This window comes from Psammomys obesus, unplaced genomic scaffold (genome assembly GCF_907164565.1).
Source record: "Psammomys obesus unplaced genomic scaffold, mPsaObe1.curated_primary_1811, whole genome shotgun sequence".
In the NCBI taxonomy this organism is placed as follows: Eukaryota; Metazoa; Chordata; class Mammalia; order Rodentia; family Muridae; genus Psammomys; species Psammomys obesus.
The window spans coordinates 23,012,683-23,034,042 of record NW_026585797.1 but is presented as its reverse complement, the minus strand read 5'-3'; the positions used below and the strand labels follow the sequence as shown (position 1 = coordinate 23,034,042).

General features: G+C 38.9%; 1 protein-coding gene across 6 annotated transcripts in view; it reads right to left on the bottom strand.

Annotated features, from left to right (window-relative positions):
- Positions 1–21,360, bottom strand: part of Ptprk (protein tyrosine phosphatase receptor type K) — a 519,217-nt gene that overhangs the window by 239,361 nt on the left and 258,496 nt on the right. For all 6 annotated transcript variants that reach the window (XM_055599324.1, XM_055599319.1, XM_055599321.1 and 3 more), the window contains exons 4-5: positions 19,403–19,484; positions 17,313–17,428 (exon numbers count right to left, since the gene is read on the bottom strand). In XM_055599324.1, coding sequence (XP_055455299.1) covers positions 17,313–17,428; positions 19,403–19,484 — 198 coding nt within the window. The remainder of the gene's footprint in view (positions 1–17,312; positions 17,429–19,402; positions 19,485–21,360) is intronic.

Genomic DNA, 21,360 nt, shown 5'->3' with positions numbered 1-21,360 from the left:
TACCATGGTCCCACTATAGGCAAAGAACTTTATGGGTCTTACTGGTGGTACGACCAAACTGTGTAGCACACGCTATGTGAAAGTCATCCCCAAGGAGATGAAGACCATGCCTTTTGCATCCTTACTCCAAATATATATACAGCATGGACTGGCCACAATGACAATAAAATACTGATTGACGATTCAGTCCTCTCTAAATCTGTGCTCTTGGCAAAAGGCTATCCTTTTGGCTATCCCTTTGGCATTAATGCCACCCGATTTATACTGTTTAAAGAAGTAATAAAAAAAGAAAGCCTAAATGTTCAAAGCATACCCGTCAACTTTGAAAATGAAAAAATAAGAAACATGTTTATGATATAATGGTATCATACAAAACCAATAAGCATATACTATAAGAGATAATGGTAACTTCCAACTATAATAAAATTTATAACTTCTATATGTTAAAACACATCATAAATAAAGTAAGGATAGCATAGACTGTGATGAGATATATGTCAAAAAAATATAACCACCCAAAGATAAACAGCTAGAATATGTAAAGATATTCTATAGTTCAATAAGAAAATTGATTAAAAAAATAACAGCCAGTCAAAAACTAGGCAGGCTATAAAAAGATAAGAAGCTATGTGTAAGAAAAATGGAAGCACCTATCCATTCAAAGTTTTAAAATTCTGCATGTCAAAGATAGACAAGTGTCAAAGAAGAGCTCTATGAGAACAAATTAGTTGGAAACTCGGGCTCATTTCCTATTGGTACAATTCTAAGTATCTATGGCATATGAAATATAATTTCAAAGGGCTACATGTAGGTAATGGAACTACTGGTGACTTTCTATGCTAAAAGTGATTTATAAAAATGGTTACTAGTTAGAAAGATGGAGAACAAGCTAGCGGGACAGCATAGTAGGTAGAGAACTGGTAGCACTAGTAAGGCCTGGTTTTGATCCCAGCACGACATAAACCAGCCATAGGTGTGCACATTTGCAACCAATGGAGGAGGACCAGAAGGGCAAGGCCATCCATCCTAAGTTACAAAACACCAACAAATAAGAGAAAGAAAACACAAATGGTGGGAAATGGACAAACTGCAACAATTCCTCTTCTACATTTCTACTGTTGAATCATTGTGGTATGGGTGATTGGGAAAATGTCTGGGGATATTGACTTCGCCATAGTTTGCAATGGTCAAATGCAGGAAGATCTAATCCTGTCAGAGTTTTGCTCTTTCTTCAACTGCGAAGCATCGCTTAAGGAAATAAACTGGGTACGGAACTGAGCCGGTACAAAGTGCAAGAACTAGTGCCTTAATCTTCACAGGGTGCTGCTGATGCCATTTATTCACTGCTCAGACAGAAACTGTCGGTGTGGGCAACAATTTCCCATGTACTATCACAGCCTCTCAAAGTTTTTGGAAAGTAACAATTATTGAGCAGTCAATGGTTGCCATATCCCACTAGCTGGTAATATATACATACATTTACAAAAGAAAATGGAGGTGAGGAGGGACAGAGGAAGGGTGGAGGGAGGGAGGGGAGAACGGACCTTAAACAAATGGAAGGTATAACACACAACAAATATATACTTCTATTAGAGTGGAAATGAAGCCCATTTTGAAATGTTTTTGTGAGCGTCTGTATATTACAAAAGAGTCGGCATGTTGCCTTTATTTTCTTTATCCTGTTTCCTTGTGGGGATGAGAAGAGGTCAAAGGCAGAGTCCAAAAACTTCCTAAGTCCTAAGTCCTAAACTACACTGTTTCTTGTAGTGAAAGTTTTGGTTTCTTTAGAAACTCAGTTATGTTATGTAAGCAGGTGTTTGTTTTGATGCCAAGTGTGGGCTATGGGACTGCCTTAGTCTATCCACAGCTGATAACTGCCTGCTGCGGCTTAGAGAAGGGCGTGGTCATTGCCTCTCTGAAAACGCTGGGAGAGTACCAGAGCCCAGAGAAAGGAAGGGGCTTCTAGGAGACAGACAGAGGACGAAAAAGGCTGCCAACTGCGTTTGTCATTGCTGTTACTGGACTGCTCGATATCCTGATGACGGCAATCAGTATTTTTCCAAAGACCCCAATGACCTTAACCAGCCAGAACTAAGTCTAAAGAGGTCTAAGTTCCCTTCCCCTTCTAATCTTCTTTCTCTCCTACCTAGATTGAGGATTGGAAGGGAGGTAGAGGCTTAAGAAACCCCAAATAAAGTCGAGTTTAAAACACTAGTGCCTACAGTTTCTTGACTCACATGTCTCAAAACCTGAAATTATGCATATCAATATTATGAAATACATTATCTGTGATCATGACATTATAGGTACACTTAAGTCTTATGCTTTTACTTTTTTCATTCATAATTTTGTTAATTCTCCCCTGACCCAATGATTCCATGAATTGTGTATGAAAAACCCCTTTTCCAGAAAAATTTTATGAAAGAAACGTAAATCACCAAAAAAAAAAAAAAAAAAAAAAAAAAAAACCACAAGGGAGACAAAGCCCCAGTGTGCTCACCACCGAACAAAACCTTCGGTGCATGGGTTACATCTAACTGAGTTGTTGTCCAAAGGAAACCCAGAAAACACAAAGGACTCAGGCCAAAGCTATTAGTTCATCTCTACAAACTGATGCTAAGAACTTATTGCTAAAGGTAGACAAAACCTACATATATGATTAAACATGGAGAAATCAAGCTGATACCTCACTAGAGCCTTCATACATACTCACTATTGTTCATGTTACTGGAAGGTACTCCACACACTACCAGAGGAGAAAGTTAAACACCAACCCAGCTATAAACCATCTGCAATGCTTCTGTGGATACATGATATGTTGATGCAACATATCATGGCGCAAAAGGTGTGGGAGCAACCAACAACCATAAGGCCTACTGCATGACATGGAACCCGTGCCTTACACTGCTTAGGTGGCCAAGAACCTAAGCCTAGATAGGTCATGGAACCAGGGAAAAACCAAATACTATTCTGAAAAAAAACAAAACAAAACTAAACAAAAAAAAAAAAACCCATAGCAATAAAATATCTCCTCATGTCATTCTGCTATACCCATAGATCAGTGTCTTGCTCAGCCAGCATCAGAGAAGTGTCTCTCTGAAGGAGATAGGAAGTAACAAAGAGACCTAAAACTGGAAAACATGCAGAGTAAAAGACCTTGAAACCACTCATTCCTAAATGGGTTGCCTCGATCAAATTTCTGATCTCAGTGCTCAGGGAGCCCAGTGGAAGACATTGTTAAGAGCCAGTGGGAAAAGAAGACAGCAAGGAATCAGCGCCTTCCTGACAAATAGGACTCACTCACATACGAACTCAGATTTTGGCAGCATGCACAGGGCCTAAGCATGTCTAAGTCACTCAGGGACCCTCCCAGGGCTGAGAGGAGAAGTGGTCACAATCCTCCTTCCCAAACTTAAAAGCTATTTCCAATTGACAGCTCCCCTGAAAAGAAGTAGTTTCTCACCAAGGGAATCTCACTGGGTATAGAAACCACAGGTAACGAAGCCCCACACCGAGCAGCAGCAGAAGATCAACCCTAGTTGGACTCAGTGGCATTTTTGAGATGTTTTGTCTAATGATTTGTAGGGGCATTTTTGTTTGTTTCCCTGTTTACCTTACTTGTCTTATCTACTATGGCTTCTGATTTTGTGCTTTTGTGTGTGTTTCTCTGCATAGATACTGGTTTCTCATGCTTTTTTTTTTCCTTTCATTTGTTTGTTTCTTTGTCTCTCTTTTTGTTTTCTTTTATTCTGGTTGTTTTGTTACTGACCTGTATGTTTTCTAAAAAGAAAGAGAGAAAGAAGGTATGGAGTTGTAAGTTTAAAGAGGTAGAAAGGACCTAGGAAGAGATGAAGGAGGGGAAACAGTGATCAGAATATACTGTACAAATGTTTATTTTCAATTAAATAAAGGAAAGAAATAACAACTTATATTCAAAAATCCCTGGAATATAAACCCAGAAAAATCAGCCTAAATTCTTTCTCTCTCCACAACTCACACAAACAAAAACAGTCATTACGTATGCAAATCTCAGATGCACTTTCTTTTCAATTAGCACATCCTCTTTATGTGGTAATCTAACTGGAAGACAGGCATGACTCAGCACTCCTCTCCCAAGAGCCTACCCTTTTCTCCTCTCACTTATTCTCTAGCAAGGCCCATAGTGTTTGCTGCCTTTGTTTTTTGCCAGTTACTCGCATTGCTTCTGGAGAACTGGTCTTACTGTCCATCCTGCCTCCCTGAGACTCCTGCTCAGATGTACACCCCTCCCTTCAAGTCTCAACACTGCTTTTCAGAATCCTTTGCTGTTGGAAGGCCTACTGTGCACCTGTACTATGCTCCCTCATCAACTGGTGCTAGAACTTTCACATTCCTCTTGCTCTCTCAAAGGAGGGCATTTTCTTTTAGCGTCTTTAAGGCTCCTTCAGAAAAAAAAAAAAAAACTGGCAAGATTCAGGCAAGTAACTCTCCCATCCAGCAGCAATCACATCTCTAGGGACCATCACAGACCCAATTACCCTAAGAGCCCTGTGAGAATTCTCAGTCACCTCCAAATTTGTTCTGGAATCTCTGATGCACCTCACAGCATTCTTTAGTATCATATAAGACCAGCGCCAGCACTATATTTTCCTCATGAATCACAATTTTCAGTGCAACTTTTTTTTTCTTGTTTTTTTTTTTTTTGACACAAGCTTTTATTGTGTAGCGCAAGTTGTCCTGGAACTAGCTCCGTAAACCCAGGCTGGCCTAAAAGTCAGAGAGACCAAACTGCTTCTGCCGCCAGAGTGCTGGGCTTAAAGGCATGTACCACTGCCAGCCTGTATCCATGCAATCCTTTCTCCAATTTTTCAGTCATCCAGTCTTTCACTGACACCTCACTTTCTGCTCATTTGTCTACGTATTTGAACAAGGCCTGCTTCAGTTCTCTCTGGCTCAGTTTCCCACTTTAATACTATTCTATAGACTTTTCACTTCTTTTCCCTGAGGGCAATATTACAAATATCATAAATGTCACAAAAGTTTTATTAGAACATATTAACTGACTTTGGTAATTGGAGTCTTTAATAACTCTTTAATAACTTTAATAATTCAATAAATGTGGTTTTATTTTTGTGTACTCTAATAGTCCTGAAAATAGATGTGGTGGTTTGAATAAGAATGGCCCCCTTTAGGGCCATATACTTGAGTGCTTAGTCAATAGGGTGTAGCATTGAGAGGGATTAGGAGGTGGGGCCTTGTTGAAGAAAGTTTGTCACCATGGTGGCCTTTGGGGTTTAAAAGCCCAAGCCAGTCCCAGTGTCTCTTCTGCTGCTTGCAGATTCAGATGGAGAACTCTCAGCAACTTCTCCAGTACCATGTCTGTCTGCATGCCCAATGCTCAACACCAGGAGAAAAATAGACTAAAACTCTGAAACTGTAAGCCAGCCCCAGTTAAATGCTTTATTTTATAAGAGTTGGTGGGGTCATGATGTCTCTTCACAGCAAGAGAACACTGATTAATATATCATCTTTAAGATGTATGAAAAAAGCTTCATGTTTTAAGGACACCAACACTTCGCTAACAACAAACTTTTCTCATTTCACATATACCATGACTTGGACACAGTGAGGCCATCAAGGATGGGTATCATGAAGCAGATATGACTTATTTTTGTATTTGCTTTTATTACTGTATGGATATGTATCTATAAAATGTATATGCTTTTAAAGAACTCACAGAATATGTAATTGATTAGTGCAAATATCTTTTCCAATAATATAATAATAATAATAATTATTATTATTTTAGCATTATATCAGTTTCTTTTCAATAATCATTAAATAAGCACCAAATACCTGGCACTACACCAACGACTATTTTGGTTTTGTTATTTTTCTTTTATATTAACCTACGATGATACCAATTTCCATTTGTACCATTAAATCAGGATCCACAAACATGAGAAATGAGACATATAGCCTGTAAGTACAAGTACTAAGTAACAAACCCAGGCTGATGACCCCAAGGCTTCTGTTTCTCGGTTTCATTAGAGCTCTGGTCCAATGACTCATTGTTTGCTGCTGAGCACTGATCACTAACTATGCTGCTGGAAGGAAGCATAAACCACTGGGCTGACTTTGTGTTCTCCACTGATCACTATGCTGCTGGAAGAAAGCATAAGCCACTGGGCTGACTTTGTGTTCTCCACTCAATTTCTGAAACTCACAGCATTGAAAAGTATCAACGGAGAAGATGCACACACGCAAGAAAAAGGTCTGAAGAAGAAACCTGAGGCTTTTCTGAACCTGGAGAAAGATTTGTGATCCTGATTTTTATGGGATAAATGAAAATTATTATCATAGTGTGAAGCAGAAAGTGATTTGGTGGGGCTTCCAATGCCTGAATCCTTCCACTGCCACCATTGCTCAGCTGGCTGTGTAGACTTGCTCATGGTCACTAAGATGGCTACTGAAGGGTTCTTGGAACAGAGTGATTTCTTATCTGTGGCAGGAGTATGATGCCAGCATATGAAGGTTCTTCCACAGGCCATGTCAAAGACATGGTGCTTCAGAATCAACAAGGAGAGACCCCAAGGTCATTCTCAACTATATAGTGGAACAATAAAATTTTAGGCTGCCCTGAGCGGCACTGCAACCTGAACCCTGTCTCAAATCCAACACAACAAACATATAAAAGCTATAGGTGATAAATAAAAAGCAACAGAGAAAACACTAAGTAAAAAAAAAAAAAAATCTTTAGACTTGAATTTGAAAAATCAATATGAATTTTGGAAACATTCTTGGCCTTTATATAGGGGTGTGTGTGTGTGGGTGTGTGCTCGCCTATATAAGTGTGCATGTTTCTCATTGGAAAGGTCTAGCAGGGAAAATCCCTCAGCCACTAGATTATTTCATTGATACGCATTTTATCAATTAAAAAACAAAACATGACACCATGGGAGAGAGACTGATTCCTGATTGACAGGAATTTGGAACATCTCACAAAAGCCAGAAGCAAGGAAACTGACAAGACGATTGAAGTCAGGGTAAGAAAACCCAGGAGCTAACATGGGCTCCTATGGGCCAAGGACTAGAGAGGTGCTGCTTAATAAACAGAAGCCAGTGAATTCTGAGACCATGACATATTTTTAAATCCAGGAGTGCAAAACAATACTGAAAGAACAGGGGACAGCAAAGCATCAACTTGCTGTACTGAGATCTAACAAATGAAACCAAGATTGCAGGAGCATTCCATGGGTGTTTCCATAGCTCATCAAACTGAAGCTGAGATTAACCATCATGGTCTGTGTGATGGAAGTATTTTAGAAACATGTTACAAGAAAGCAGAGAGGCATATGGGGGGCAGGGAGTGCAAAGGGACAGAGAAGAACAATGGGGAATCAACAGAAACAAGTTATATTTGAAAATAACATACTGCAACATATTACATTGTGTGTTCTTTTTAAAAATAGGCAAATCACACAAAATTACAGAAAAGAAATAAATGCAAGCATGAAGAAAAAAAGTCAACAATTTTCAATTCAAAGAATTAAGGGCATTAAGGACTAGCAGTGCTAAGATGAAGAAAGATGGGACCATTTGAACCTTTGCTATCAGACCAGTTACCACTTTACACTGTGACCAAAGGGTCAAGTTTGACCCCAGACCTGGCTGCAAATTCCTGAGAAATACAGAGCAAATGGAGCCATTTATGTTGACCTGAAGTCAGCTCAAGCAAACAATCGGCAAAATAGACTAGGAAATGAGATTTTTAAAGGTGTAAGAATCTTCAATAGATAAACAGTGAGGAAAAGAAAGCAAGCAAAGTAAGGATTAAAACGTTTATTTGTTTTAAATCGCTAAAACTACACTGCAGTGAGCAGGGACATATTTCAATGTCATGACAGTGATGGCTGGAGAAGTCTGTCCTAAACTGCACAAAAACACAAACACATACAGCATTCTCTCTCTCTCTCTCTCTCTCTCTCTCACACACACACACACACACACACACATACCTAGAGCCATAATATTCTTTAATTGGGGCAGCTTTCACTAGGTATATTTTATTGTATTATAAAATGATCTCATAAATATTAGATCTACTTATTGATCTGCTTTTTCTATCAAGAGAATCAACAAATATAAATTATGTATGAAAATAACACAATGAAATATATTACTTTGAATGCTAATTTTTAAAAATATTCAACTTTTAAGTACAAAAAAAAAAAAAGGAGTCAAAAATGAAGGAAGAGATTATCACAATTTCCCAAGGAAATTTTTTTGTCAAAGTCTGATGTGATACACATCACAGTGGCTTACTGGGAAGCTGTGACATGCCTGGCAGGAAACTAGTCTGAGAGGGACTCTCCACACCTATTGCATGGGTGCTATGCTCATGCATAATCATGATAATTATTTACCAACTTTGATAAGAAGGAATCTTGGAGGTGATAAGGAAGTAAAACATATGCTGCACATTATTCAATTATAATACTTGATGTAATTTGTAGACATTTCGCCTCAGTTATATAACTATTTTTTTTTTAAATAAAATCCACTCTATCTGTGAAGCTTTGAACATCAGAAAGAAAGCATCAAATGCAAAAGGAGTAGTTATACCCCCAAATCTGCACATGATGAAACTTTCTAGCACCCCCAGTAAGGGCACACACGAGCACACACGGACACATATCCACGATGCTAAAATATCAAAAGACAAACTTCCAGAACCATGATAAATGGTTAGTGAACTTATTTTAAGATCTACACGCCAAATGCTTTATCCAAAGACAGGAAGGCAGACGACAGCATGTGATCTTTAATAATCAAACAGCCCAAGAGAAAAACATCAGGCTTTATAACATGATAGCTACTAGGATGTACAAGGCCTGTAGGGTGGAGCAGAACAATCACCGTCCTTTAATGACAGTCCACAGAGACAATTAGAATTAAATAGCAGGCTAGAGTCCATCTGTCAGTTCAGGTCAAGAGTAGGCAACAAGAAGTTAGGACAGTAAGAAAGACAAGATCTGAACTATTCTTACTCCTGTTCTGAGACCACAGATTCAGAAGCATCCAGAATGAGAGGCAGCAGGAGTTTTTAAAAAAAAAAAAAATTATCATCCTCATGGGCAATAGGAGGAACACCAGAGGCCTGATCTGGCCACAAGCCTCAAATTGTCCTAGCAAAGTTTACTGTGGTTAAAGACCCATAATCCATTGGGATGCGTGACACTTTACTCTAATTTAAGATTGTTTATATTCAATTATGAAGGCAGAAAAAGAATGAAAGTGATCAATGGTTCTAGAGATGAGTTAGTTCAAGCCAGAAAAGGAGAAAGAAACTGATTATGAAAGTTAAGCCTTGAGGCTTGGAGAATTATACTGTGCAGCGTTCACATTTCCTCAAACTCTGTTAACTGCTACCCACCAGATCCAAACCCATTTGTCTTCTTTAATCTGTGCTTCCCGCAGATTTCCCAGTGTGAACACACTGCCCATTCTGAGTCCTTTATTGCCTGAGGTCGGTCCTGCCAACAGCAGCCGCTGCTGCTTCCAGTTCTGTCCATGCCCAGGCCCCAGCCCCGCTGTTCACTTTATTTATCGCTTTTGCTCATGGTGACCTCTCCATGAGATCCTCCTTAAACTGCCGCCTCACTTCGTACAACGAAACGCTTGCATTCTGCCTTCTGACCCGGCAGTGACAGCCATCACCCACAGCTCTTCCTTTCCTCGGGTCCACTGTGTGCTGACTTCCTGCTCTCAGCCAAGGTTTCTCTAATGACACCCCCAAATAACCCAGTCTTCACTGCTTGCTTGCCTCTCTGAAATGATAGGTGTTTCTATGATCCCTCGCTCAATCATCCCTCCAGGTTAAAAGGCCCTAGTTAAAAATGCAGCCTTATGCGTGAATGCTCTCCAGCATGAACAGCCTGTAACACGCCTGGACCTCTGTGCTCTTACTACCTTCCAGCAGCTTGTTGAGGGCTCAGCAGCCCACAATTACAGGGCTCAGAATTCAAATCAGCTTATGTGATTGAACACAAAGCTTTAAAACTTAAGACCAGATTATTGCTCTTCAGAAATATATAAATAGCAAATTATACCGTGCTTGTATTAATCCCTAAAATCAGAGATTTTACATATTTCATTTCATCTTCTGTAAACTTCCAGAACCATTTGTGTATGCTGTCCATTTGACCATCGTGACCTCAGTTTTTCACATTTACTTCCTGTCTTGATAAGTACATGCTGTCTTTGTTACTCTAGTATTTCAGATCCACTGAAGACTTTTTTCAGAGACAATTTTAACTACAAACGTCGGAAGTTTAGAAGTTCTGACAACCGGATAGCTTTTATTATATTGCATTTCTTTCTATTTTTTTTCAAACTTTTTATGGCATCAATGTGAACTGGCCATGAAATAACATCACGTTAGCTTTGAAAAATACCCTTCAAGTTAATTTTTGATGAAATTTCTAATATAAACTATCCTGTCAAGATATAGATTAACTTCCTCAGGAAACTTTCCATCTTTGTTATAATAAATGCAAAAATTCAAGATATTTTCTCTAAGCAAAAGAGCATCTATCATAAACAGTAAAATTCTTAGAAATACGACATGCTACAAATTACAACTGCTTCCTAGGACAGTGGAGAACGAACCTGTGACAGTGCTTTGGTGTGGGAGTTTTGCAAGGTGCTGAAGGCAAAGTGGCATTTGGATAGGGCTGAGGTGTATTTGGTCAGGGGAAGAGTTTTCACTGTGATCCCTCAATTTTCTAAAACTCAAGTTTCATATTTTCATTTACACATAGTCCGTGTGCAGTACAGGGACGCGGTTGTGGCAACTGAGTAGACTAAGGACTGCATGATCAGAAGTTTCAGATCCACCACTTTTATTGACTCACATCTGGCAACAGCTGGGACTTGAAGAGGTCAGCCTCTCTCTGGTTGTTTTTCAGAGCAATTTGCATCTCATTTTACTAATTTCACTCTCCAGTTACTACTCTCAAGCCATTGCCTAAATTATCTGTTGCTCCATAAGGAATGACATTTCCTTTGGCTGAAAAACTCAGTGTATCGCGCGACATTAGCAGCAATATGCCTCACCAAGGGCGAAGCAGTGGCTGACTCTCTAGCTTTGGCAGGCCCACTGAAGAGGCACCAGGCCAGTGCCTGGGGCGATTCCTGACAGATTGGCCCAATTGCCACGGCTCTGTCTGCGGTCTGCCTAAGATTACCAGTAACACACTACACAGCCTCATTTCAACTCACCAAAACAAATGGTGCCACCAAACCTACCCACGCATTTCGCTCCATTCCATAAATCCAGTGTTGAATTTCTCTGCCCAATTCAACGAGGAATGCCTGCCAAACCCTGTGATGATGGATGGAGTCATCAGCATTTTAGGTTTTACACAGAACCTGAAGCCAAAGCATATGGTCTGACAGATGTTCCAGCAATGGGCTCTATTTGATTTGCCATGTAGCTGTCCACTTATACTGGACCTTCATGAAACAATAGTCACTTACTCAGTGCAGTATGACCCATTTCTACCCTCCTCCATTCCTAAGTTTTTCTCAGAACACCAAGGGCAACCTTCTTTTATATTTTACTGAGACAAATGGTTAGAAATTACCTTGAAACCTGATCAAATCATTTCAGGTGACAGGATTTACAAAGATGTCCAAGATGTGTGTGAGTCACTGCCATCTACACGATGATTAGTTCTGTCAGTAAGCGGGATGCTAGAAAAACAAGTGTGCTGTGTTCAACTGTCCCCACTCTTATTTTATTTAGTTCAAATGTATGCATGCAGAATGGAGCAGGGGTGAACTTTTGGATTCCAGGTGCATATGCACTGGCTCAATGTCCCATAAGCTCTGTAGTGTCCACGGTACCCCAGTCCAGTCTTCCTCTCCTACACAAAACCAGGATTTGGGCTTTGGAGAAATGGCTCAGCAGTTAAGGGCAATGGTTGTTCTTACAAGGAACCTGAATTCAGTTCTCAGCACCAAGAAGGTGGCTCACAAGCATCTGTTACTATAGTTCCAGGGAACCCATTTTCCATGGACAGGAGGCATAAACATGGTACACATAATGATATACAGGCAAAATACTAGATAGATAGATAGATAGATAGATAGATAGATAGATAGATAGATAGATAGATAGATAGATAAAATAAGTAAATGTAAAAAAAAATATATCATGAAAAAGTTACTAGTTTTATTTCTTGTTTTCTGTGATCTAAAAGTTAATGCAATGGAGATCATATGTACTGAATTATTTTTAGTTTGTCTCCTATTTAAAATACATGGTACTGGGATTCATGTGTCCACTACTGCATTCACCAGTAATTAGCTTCTTTAGTGTTAAGCACTAAAATAGTATTCTATTGCTTGAATGGAAACAAACCTATCGATACGTTCTACTCTGTTAAGACTCCTTGAAGTTTTTAAGTTATTATTATGAATAAACATGTTATGGACATTCTGTCTGTCTTAATTAAGAGATGTCTTAGTATGTTTTGAGTCAATATGTAAAAAGATACTGCTGCACCATATTGGTCATAAGATAGTGGTCAGTAGCTTATACATTCAATCTTTCACTTTTTTGGAGATTAGTAATATGTAAGTCAGGCTGGCTTCAAACCTGCCTACATGGTATTCTAGATTGAACTACAATCCCTAGTTCACGGATGCTAGGTAGGCGACCACTCTACCGACTGAGCTCTACAAACCCAAAGCCTATTCACTTCATCCTCAATCACTTTAACTGCTATCTGCATTTTCTTTTAAAAAGATAGCATAAAAAAGGAACATAAATTTATAAAATATCTAACCTCGTATTAGTTTCCAATAAGAACATTATCTGTTGTCTCATGAATACAGACCACTTTTAAAATTATTTCAGTATAAATACGTCAAATTCTACTAGTGTTTGGAATTCTTATAACCCAAGCTTTATCATAATCCTTACATTGTGGACTACCAATCTTCAAGAATTAAGAGTTCCTTAGAAATACAACTAAAAGCTTAAGAGTGAAAAGAAATTAAAAACGTGCTGATGTACAAAAAAGTTAGTATCGTAAATTTGCCAAAACTCTTAAGCATTTAAGCCTGGAGTACACATGACTTCACCACGCTTTGGAGAGGAGAGGAAAGTGCTTTACACAGGACTAAAGGTGTTATTCTAAGTCTCCTTTACTGTATCTTAAAATATATTTTATTCCATATGACAATGTAAGTTACACATATTTTTAAAACTGTCTCCCAGAAAACTCATAATTTCACTGTATTTCTACTCTGTTGACTGTCAGCCCTTTCTAAAAGTGTTCCAGCACACTGCATTATGGACAGTGAGTTTATTCAGTGTGGACAAGGGGGTCATGTTGAGCTGCATGTTTTTATAGTTTCCTATATATCTAGAGTGAAATAACCCCATAGAGTCATACTTACCTAAGTTTCTGAAAACACAGGGGGTGAGAGATGTTCTTTGTTAGTTTAGTATCTCTTAGCAGTTGCTTTCTCCATCACCTCTGAACTTATCTAACAGGCACGCCACTGAGATAATAGAAATGTTACAGACTATAAGTACTGCAACCTAGAAACTACAAGTAGAGGAAGAATGTACGCCTCAGATATACTTGCATATCGGAACTCTGGAAAGGACAACTATGATGAGGAATCCTGTGAAATACCTTTCACGGAGAGTTGCAGCGTGCCATTTTTCTTTTAGAATTGATTATGGAAAGCTGCTGTAGCTTTTGTTACTTTAGTCCATATTGAGACATTTTGCTAACTGAAACACTACAGCACAACCTGAACTGTGTGGCGGACCTAGGAGGACGGTCATCGCTTACTGTGTCCCACGGTAGGGCACAGCTCCCCTTTTTATTCTATGTCCTCTATGAGAGAAAGTGGCAACCTTTAACTGAGTTGATTGAAGCACATTCACTTTTGGAACTCTGGGCAGACATTTTCAGCACTTGGTCTTACAATGAAAGTTAATTTAAGAGGCCATTTCTTTTCATATAAAACTAATAGCATAAAAATGTTACATTATTCCATCAAACAAAAGAAGGTTATCAAGGCCATGTTTCAGACCATCACAAATAATATAAAGGCCTAATTTAACATTTTATTACTGGAAAGGATTTTAGTCTCCACCAAACATCTCTTTTCATAGATAAGGAAATAAAGGCTCAGACAGGCCAATGAAATCTAAAAGCATCACAATTAACTAGGTCAGAAGGGGTAGAAATGTGGTTAAAATTCAGCCCTGGTCTCCTGTACCCTCACATGCTATTCTCTACTCTAAATAAAAATAAATTAACATCTGCTTGAATAGCTACGTAGATGGGCTCAGTGTGGAGTCACAACTGTTCTTGTTTACTTGTGCTTTTACTATTTTGGGCAAAAGATAAATAGTTTTTGAAGTAATAATTAAATTTTCATTGATTCACATGTACATAAGGACCAGTCAGTCTTGTGTGGTTGATTGCTATGTATTACCACTACACAAATATTTTATTTGAGGGTCTGAACAGATGGCTCAGAGGTCAAGAACACTTATTGCTCTTCCTGAGAAACTGTGTTAAATTTCCAGCACACACATAACAACTAACATCTCTCTGTAACTCCAGTCCCAGAGAATCCTATGCCCTCTTCTGGTCTCTTTGGGAGCCAGGTAGGAATGTGGTCCATAGACAAACACAAAGGCAAAAGAAGCCTGGTAGGCTGTGTATACCTTTAGTCCCCAGCACTCCAGAAGTGGAGGCAGGCAAATTTCTGTGAGTTCAAACCTAGCCTAATCTACAATAGTGAGTTTTAGGCCAGGTACAGCAATACAATGAAACCCTATCTCAAAAATGACAAAGGCTAAATACCCATACACATAATTTCTTTTAATTAAAAAAATCGTTTTTTTTTTTAATGAAAGCATCACTAAACTAACTAAATTTCAGTTTTTAGTATCTTGCTGAGTGAAAAAAATAATTTTAGAAAAACAATTAAGGAATTTTGAGTGGCAATACTGAAAAATGCAGCAAGGTGAACTTGTGCATTGCTGGAAGCTCATGCAACACCAACATCAAGTTGGAAACACACAAAATCACCTTCCATCACCGATGCAAAGAGTCCGAGGAGGAGAAGGGTAAAGAAAACGGAGTAAAACTTCCAGAAAGCATTTTTACCATTGATGCTTGAAAAATGGCAGAGGGAAATTTCAAAAAAAACATAATGAAATGAGCCAATCCACAAAATAGGAAACAACAAAAAATGAGAAGGATTTGTACTGCAGACCAGCACGATCCAGAAAGCCTTCACTGCCACAAGGCAGCTGGTGTCTGTGGATACAAAACCCTTTTTATTTCAATGCCACATTAAATCCTAGCGCATAAAACCAGCGGCAGGCTGCAAAGCCATTACTGGTTCCCCAAGAACACACTAAGACCAGACCAATGTTCCTATTATAATAAAAAAAAAAAATGAAGAAGAAGAAGAAGAAGAAGAAGAAGAAGAAGAAGAAGAAGAAGAAGAAGAAGAAGAAGAAGAAGAAGAAGAAAAATAATTAGAAACTAAGCCTGAAATCATTTTTTACAACACTTACTCTGGCAAACTTAGAGCGATGAGAAAATGGGCTCAGTCTGTAAGCAGACTGTACATTCTACAACATATTCCCTGGGACAATGTGCTCCAATTCCCAGTATCTATAGACAGGAAGAATATGCATGAGGTAAGAAAAAAGGGGAGTCTTTACTTTTTTTCAAATTTGAGCTCAGAAGAAAGTATTCTAATAACTGCAAATCAAATAAATGAGAAAAGAAGGGATCAGTGGGTTGGTGTAATATGGCCTACATGTGCAGGGAACATCTCAGTGGGCTGATACCTGTGACACCTGTAGCAATCACCTGAAACACTGTACTACATTTGCTTTTATGCTGATACACTACGAGGATCATCCCTAAATACACGAAGGCTAGTACATACTCCTAACACTAATTTCCCTACTCTGAAGGATATAGCAAAAATAAATCCCAACATCCATGTTCAGGAAACAAATTGAAGCCTTTCATGGTTTGTCTTTTTACAAATGTATTGGTATTCCCAGGAATTTAAAATTCTAAACAATTCAAATCCCTTTCTTTGCTGTGAGGCAGAAAGGAGTAGACTAAGAGCGGGTCAGAGGTTGGTAAAGCTCTTGTCTCATGGGCCTGGAGAGCTGTGAGTCCACTGCACCAACACGCAGCTGGCTGTGGCAGCACATGTCCAGCACTGAAGAGGAAAAGGCGGGCGGACAGCGGAGCTCACTAGCCAGACAGTCTAGGCTACTGCAAGAGCCCCAGGTTTGGTGGGAGCCTTCCTCTGAAAACAATGCAGAGAGCAACTAAAGATGACGCCGAAGCCTCCCCTTAGCTTCCAAACGCGTGCACACAGGTACACGTGGGTCTGCACGTAACTACTTGAACATGAACACACACATGCAAACTCCACATACAGGGAGTAAAAAGGAAAGTCCAGGCGATAAAGACATTACAACTGCCTTTAAACATGCAGCCAAACAGGCAACTTCCCCAGCTCCGTTCTCCTGGCTTTAAGGACGCCCTTGGCACACACCTCCAACTCTGCCCCTTCCCAGCACCTAAGAGTGACAGTAAGAATCTCAATATTTCCTCTAAAGGCAAAGCAAGTCCAGGCCCTACAGATGTTTCCCTGATTTCTTTTGAAGCTTCGTGACATGTACACTTCCCAACAAGTACGTCAAATCACAATCAGTTCAACGAGGATTTTATTAATAGAGTCACACGTACAAGGCAAATGTCCAAATGGCAGATCTACAATCAACTCTCACACATTAACTTGTGAAAGAGAAAAAGGGGAAAAAAGTTCATTGTTTCCCTTCCATGCTCCCTCTTGAAATGTTCATAGTAGTTTCTTTTCCTAAGAATGTCTGGCAGTTCCCACATAAATACTGTCTTCTTAGAAGTTCACTTTTCAAAATATTTATTAAGAAAATTTTCATTTTTGCTCCCTTTTCAACGTATCCAGAGAATTTTTCTTTAGAGTTTCAGTCTAATACTAGAGAACCATTAAGCGTTGCCAGGCACCAATACCGATACAAATGAATTATCCACCCTTCCGTTTTTAGTGGATTATTTAAAAGTGAACGGTTCGTTATGAATCTCCGGTCACCCACATAAGTCTAACTTATACAAACAGCCTGTTCACATGCATGGGGGCTGGTAGGGGAGAATGGAGTGAGTGATGGGGGAGAGAGACAGACTGCGGGGGAGATAACCACACAGGTCACGGGGTCTTACCTGCAGCCATAACTTGTTATGGACAGCGTCTCTCCCTGTAGCAATGCACTGAAACGTAGCGTTCTGCCCCGCATTGACCTCCACGTCGCCCAGGCGGAGGAAATGAGGAGACTTATCTGCAATAGACAGACAAACAGATAAAGAAATAAGGAGGAGAATACAAGTTCTGTTCACAAGGAAAAAAAAAAAACAAGCTACGCTGTATGTGTTGTGCAAACACAGCAGACCACTACCCTAAAATGCCTACCTTTGACTGTCACTACTACCCGGAAGGAGCTTCATGTTCCTTTCCTGTAGAATACACTGTTTCCTCGCTTACCCTCACAGTTCCCTTCTCAGCACCTCTCATATGTAACGCATGTGTTGTAGATGGATCTGAGTGGAGTGAATAATCAACGGCTTAGTACTAAAAGCTGCTGTAGGAAGGGCTGTCTATATATAAGTTATGCCGAAGTAAAGCAAAGATATTAAGCAGGTACCTATCAGGGTCTAATGGAAAACAGAACGGGTGCACAGAAAGAGCTCTAACACTCTGAAAGCTGCATGGCCACTAAACTATTTATACATGATTTGACTGTTTGGATCACCCTTCTTTGGGTTTTTCAAACTTTAATAGTTGTACGTTAGAGCAGGGAACATTTTTGTTTATTAAAAAAAAAATGGCCTATGTCTTTTCTGTTTGTTTATTGCTATGGGAAAGTTATCCAAAAGAACTATCAGATCAACCAAAGTGATGTCTGTAGACATGTATAATGAATAATTATTCACATGAATAATTTGACTGCCAAATCAGTACTCGATACAAATGTCCTTTTAAATCTGAGGCCCTATCAATGTTTACCACTGAAGGAAAATATGCACAGCCAATGCTAGTCTCGGAGAATTTAAACAATAGTAATATACGCCTTGAAGAACCCTACCACACTGCAACTGTTAATGTTCTGCCCAATTCATATTCATCAATTTCCTTGTTCACAAAAGCCTTTCTTTGCCATCTGATAGTTAAGATACAGACATGAAGAACAGACAGAAATACCATTCCGTTACACTGTGGAGTAAATGAGCTTACCGAGCTAACTTGAACTTGGAGTGGGATCAGGTCTTTACCTTTCCAAGTGTACAACACAGAGAATAAATAATTGGATGTTTGCCTGTAAAACTTTCTCTAGGAAGGGAGCTCAAAGAAAAGAAACACTTAAGGAAGGACAACATGGTGCCAACCCACAGTTCCCAGCTTAGACATGATTATCTGGAAGAGAGCCAAACTATGTGTCCTTCACTGTTCCCATGATGTAAGCAGTCAGCTGAGGCACAAGGCTTGCCCCTGACCTATTGACATCATCAGTCCTTTGCAGCGCATTAGAGGGCTCACCATAAAGGTCTATGGAACACAGAGTCCTCTTCTATAGGACTCATCGCCTTTTAATGCTGGGATACCATATCATGAAGAAAGTCTGAACCGCTTGTGGAACTCCTGCCTGTCCTCACTGAATGATTGCGGTAGTTGTTCTGGAAATGTGATTACACACAAATTTAAGTATAAGGTATGAAAAGTAATGAACACTCGTGTAAGGACGTTACAAAACTGGGTCAGCAAACCAAGGTTTGTTTTAATACTTTATTTATTTAATGCTGATTAACTCAGCTATTTAGAATGATAATAATAATAAAAAAATAAAAATAGACCTAAGTTTGGAATGAGGGGGGTAGATTCATTCTCTTCATTTCCTCTAGTATAAACTTAGCACATCAAATATATTAGAAAGCTATTTGTTTTCTTTAATTGAGCTTGGATTTGTTATTGTCTTTTATTTTTCTCGAGAGAATGGTAAGATACTCTAAGGGCTCAAAAAGTCCTAGTGTAAATTATGTTTGCAATAGCACTTGGTTATCACTAATTGAAAGCAAAAGAACAAATCCTATCATACACGTAGTTACATTCTAGTAAACACTTCAGTGTTCTTTTCCATGAAGCCTGGGAGTAACAACAAAATGGGCAATGTCCAGGCAATAAAGAATCAACAGCCACTGCCAATCCAAGACATGTGTTGAAAGGACACAAAAAAACGCGACTCTTAATCAAAACCTACCACAAGGATAACTCAGAACTTGGATGTCATCGATGGCAATATAACCACTTCTCCCTCCAGAGACTTCAGCTTCAAATATTACCTGTCAGGAAGAAATAGAAAACGTTTACAAAAGTCACTTTTAAAAACGTCCACAGGAAAAGATATCTAGACTGCCCTTAAAGGAAATTTGATTTTTCTTCTACTAAGAACCTTTAACAATATATATGGATCTTGATTTTCTTAAACCTTCTGCATATTACCAAAGTAAAGTTGCACTGAGTTCACACAGCTCCAATATGCTTAAGCAGCTACTACTGAGTATTGCTAGATTTGTTGATAACTTACCGGTTAGATCAGGAAGCTAGCCTGTCAACAGCCACTCAGCCAAACAATTCTCAGTCAAAAATAGAGACCATGATCAAATACAGAGTCCTATTGTAGAGTCTCACTGTTTTATATTTATTTAAAAATTTTACTTACTTATTGAATATATACGTATATCTAAAAATTGCATACCCAAGTATTTTTTCAACTAATGTGTATAGCAATTTTCAAAAACAAAAAAAAAAAAAGAAGACGAAGAAAAAAGATATAGATTCAGTATTCTATTTGTTTCTTTCATTTGTGGCAATAAACAGATTATTTGTGGAGCTCTCTGCAAAGCAGAGATGTTTAAATAATAAACAAAAAGAGAGAAAAGAACAATTCTGTTGAAACAGACAAGAACAAAGATGCTGATTCAGTAGGTGTGGGGAAACACAGATGACGGCAATGGTTTCTATCTAGCACACACTACCAGCTGATGGATGTGATCAGGAACCTGGTCAGAACAGTAATAAAGAACAATATGCAGAACTTGAAGAAGAGGGTCACTACCAAGTACATATTACTACTTCAAATTTGATTTTCCTGTGACAGCGGCAGGGGAGAATGCTTAGATATAACTGGACAGCTCCGAGGAAGAATGAGTAAGTCTTAAAAGAAGGGAACAGAACTGGAAGAAAGTGAGTTATCAATTTAAGAGATAACTTGATAGCAAGATGTCAGGGCGAGGTAAAGAAAAAGAAGAAATCCACTGGAAAGGAAGCCAAGACTGAAAGGGGAGCCAGCAGAAGTAAGTCCAACAATGCAGGACCAAGGCCTGATGGATCGGGAGAAAGAGAAACACTCAGAGGTTCAGCCAGGTCAAAGTCAGGGAAGGTACAATAACAAGAACACAGCGGGAATCTGTGCATCTAATAGCCACAAACTTGAGAGCACACAGTCTTTCCTATACCATCTGCTGGTTTCCAGCTGTTTTCTCCCTTATAATGGCGATAGTTGCAAATTCTGGGATCAGGCTGTGGTTCTGATGGTGTAAACACTATAGACCCCTGATGAGAGACAGTGGAAACCATGGATATTGAAGAAGTTGTACAAAAGTTCAATAATAACCTGCAAATTTGGGAGGTTGGGTTTTAAAATAAAAGACTGTAGGAAATAACTTCTAATAAAGAAGAATGTGCAGCAAAAATGAAATTTAGAAATATATGTTGGTATTAGCCATTGGAAGTTCTCTGGTAACATTGGCCGGATCACATTCTTACTGTGGGGAAGGAAGAGAAGCTTCTCTGATTAAAACCTGTGATACCATTCTTTGAATATTCACTTCAGAAAAGGCATGTCCTAAACTACCATGCATGTGTGTGCCTGTTTCTGTGTGATGGTAGGTAGGTAGATAGATAGGTAGATGATAGATAGAGAAATAGATAGTTAAATAGATAGATTCATGTATACACACATACATGATAGATAATAGATACAAACATATGTACATACATATATAGATGATAGATAAATAGATACATAGATGATAGATAGATAGATAGATAGATAGATAGATAGATAGATAGATACATACATACATACATACATACATACATACATAGATACATACATACATACATACATACATACATACATACATACATACATAC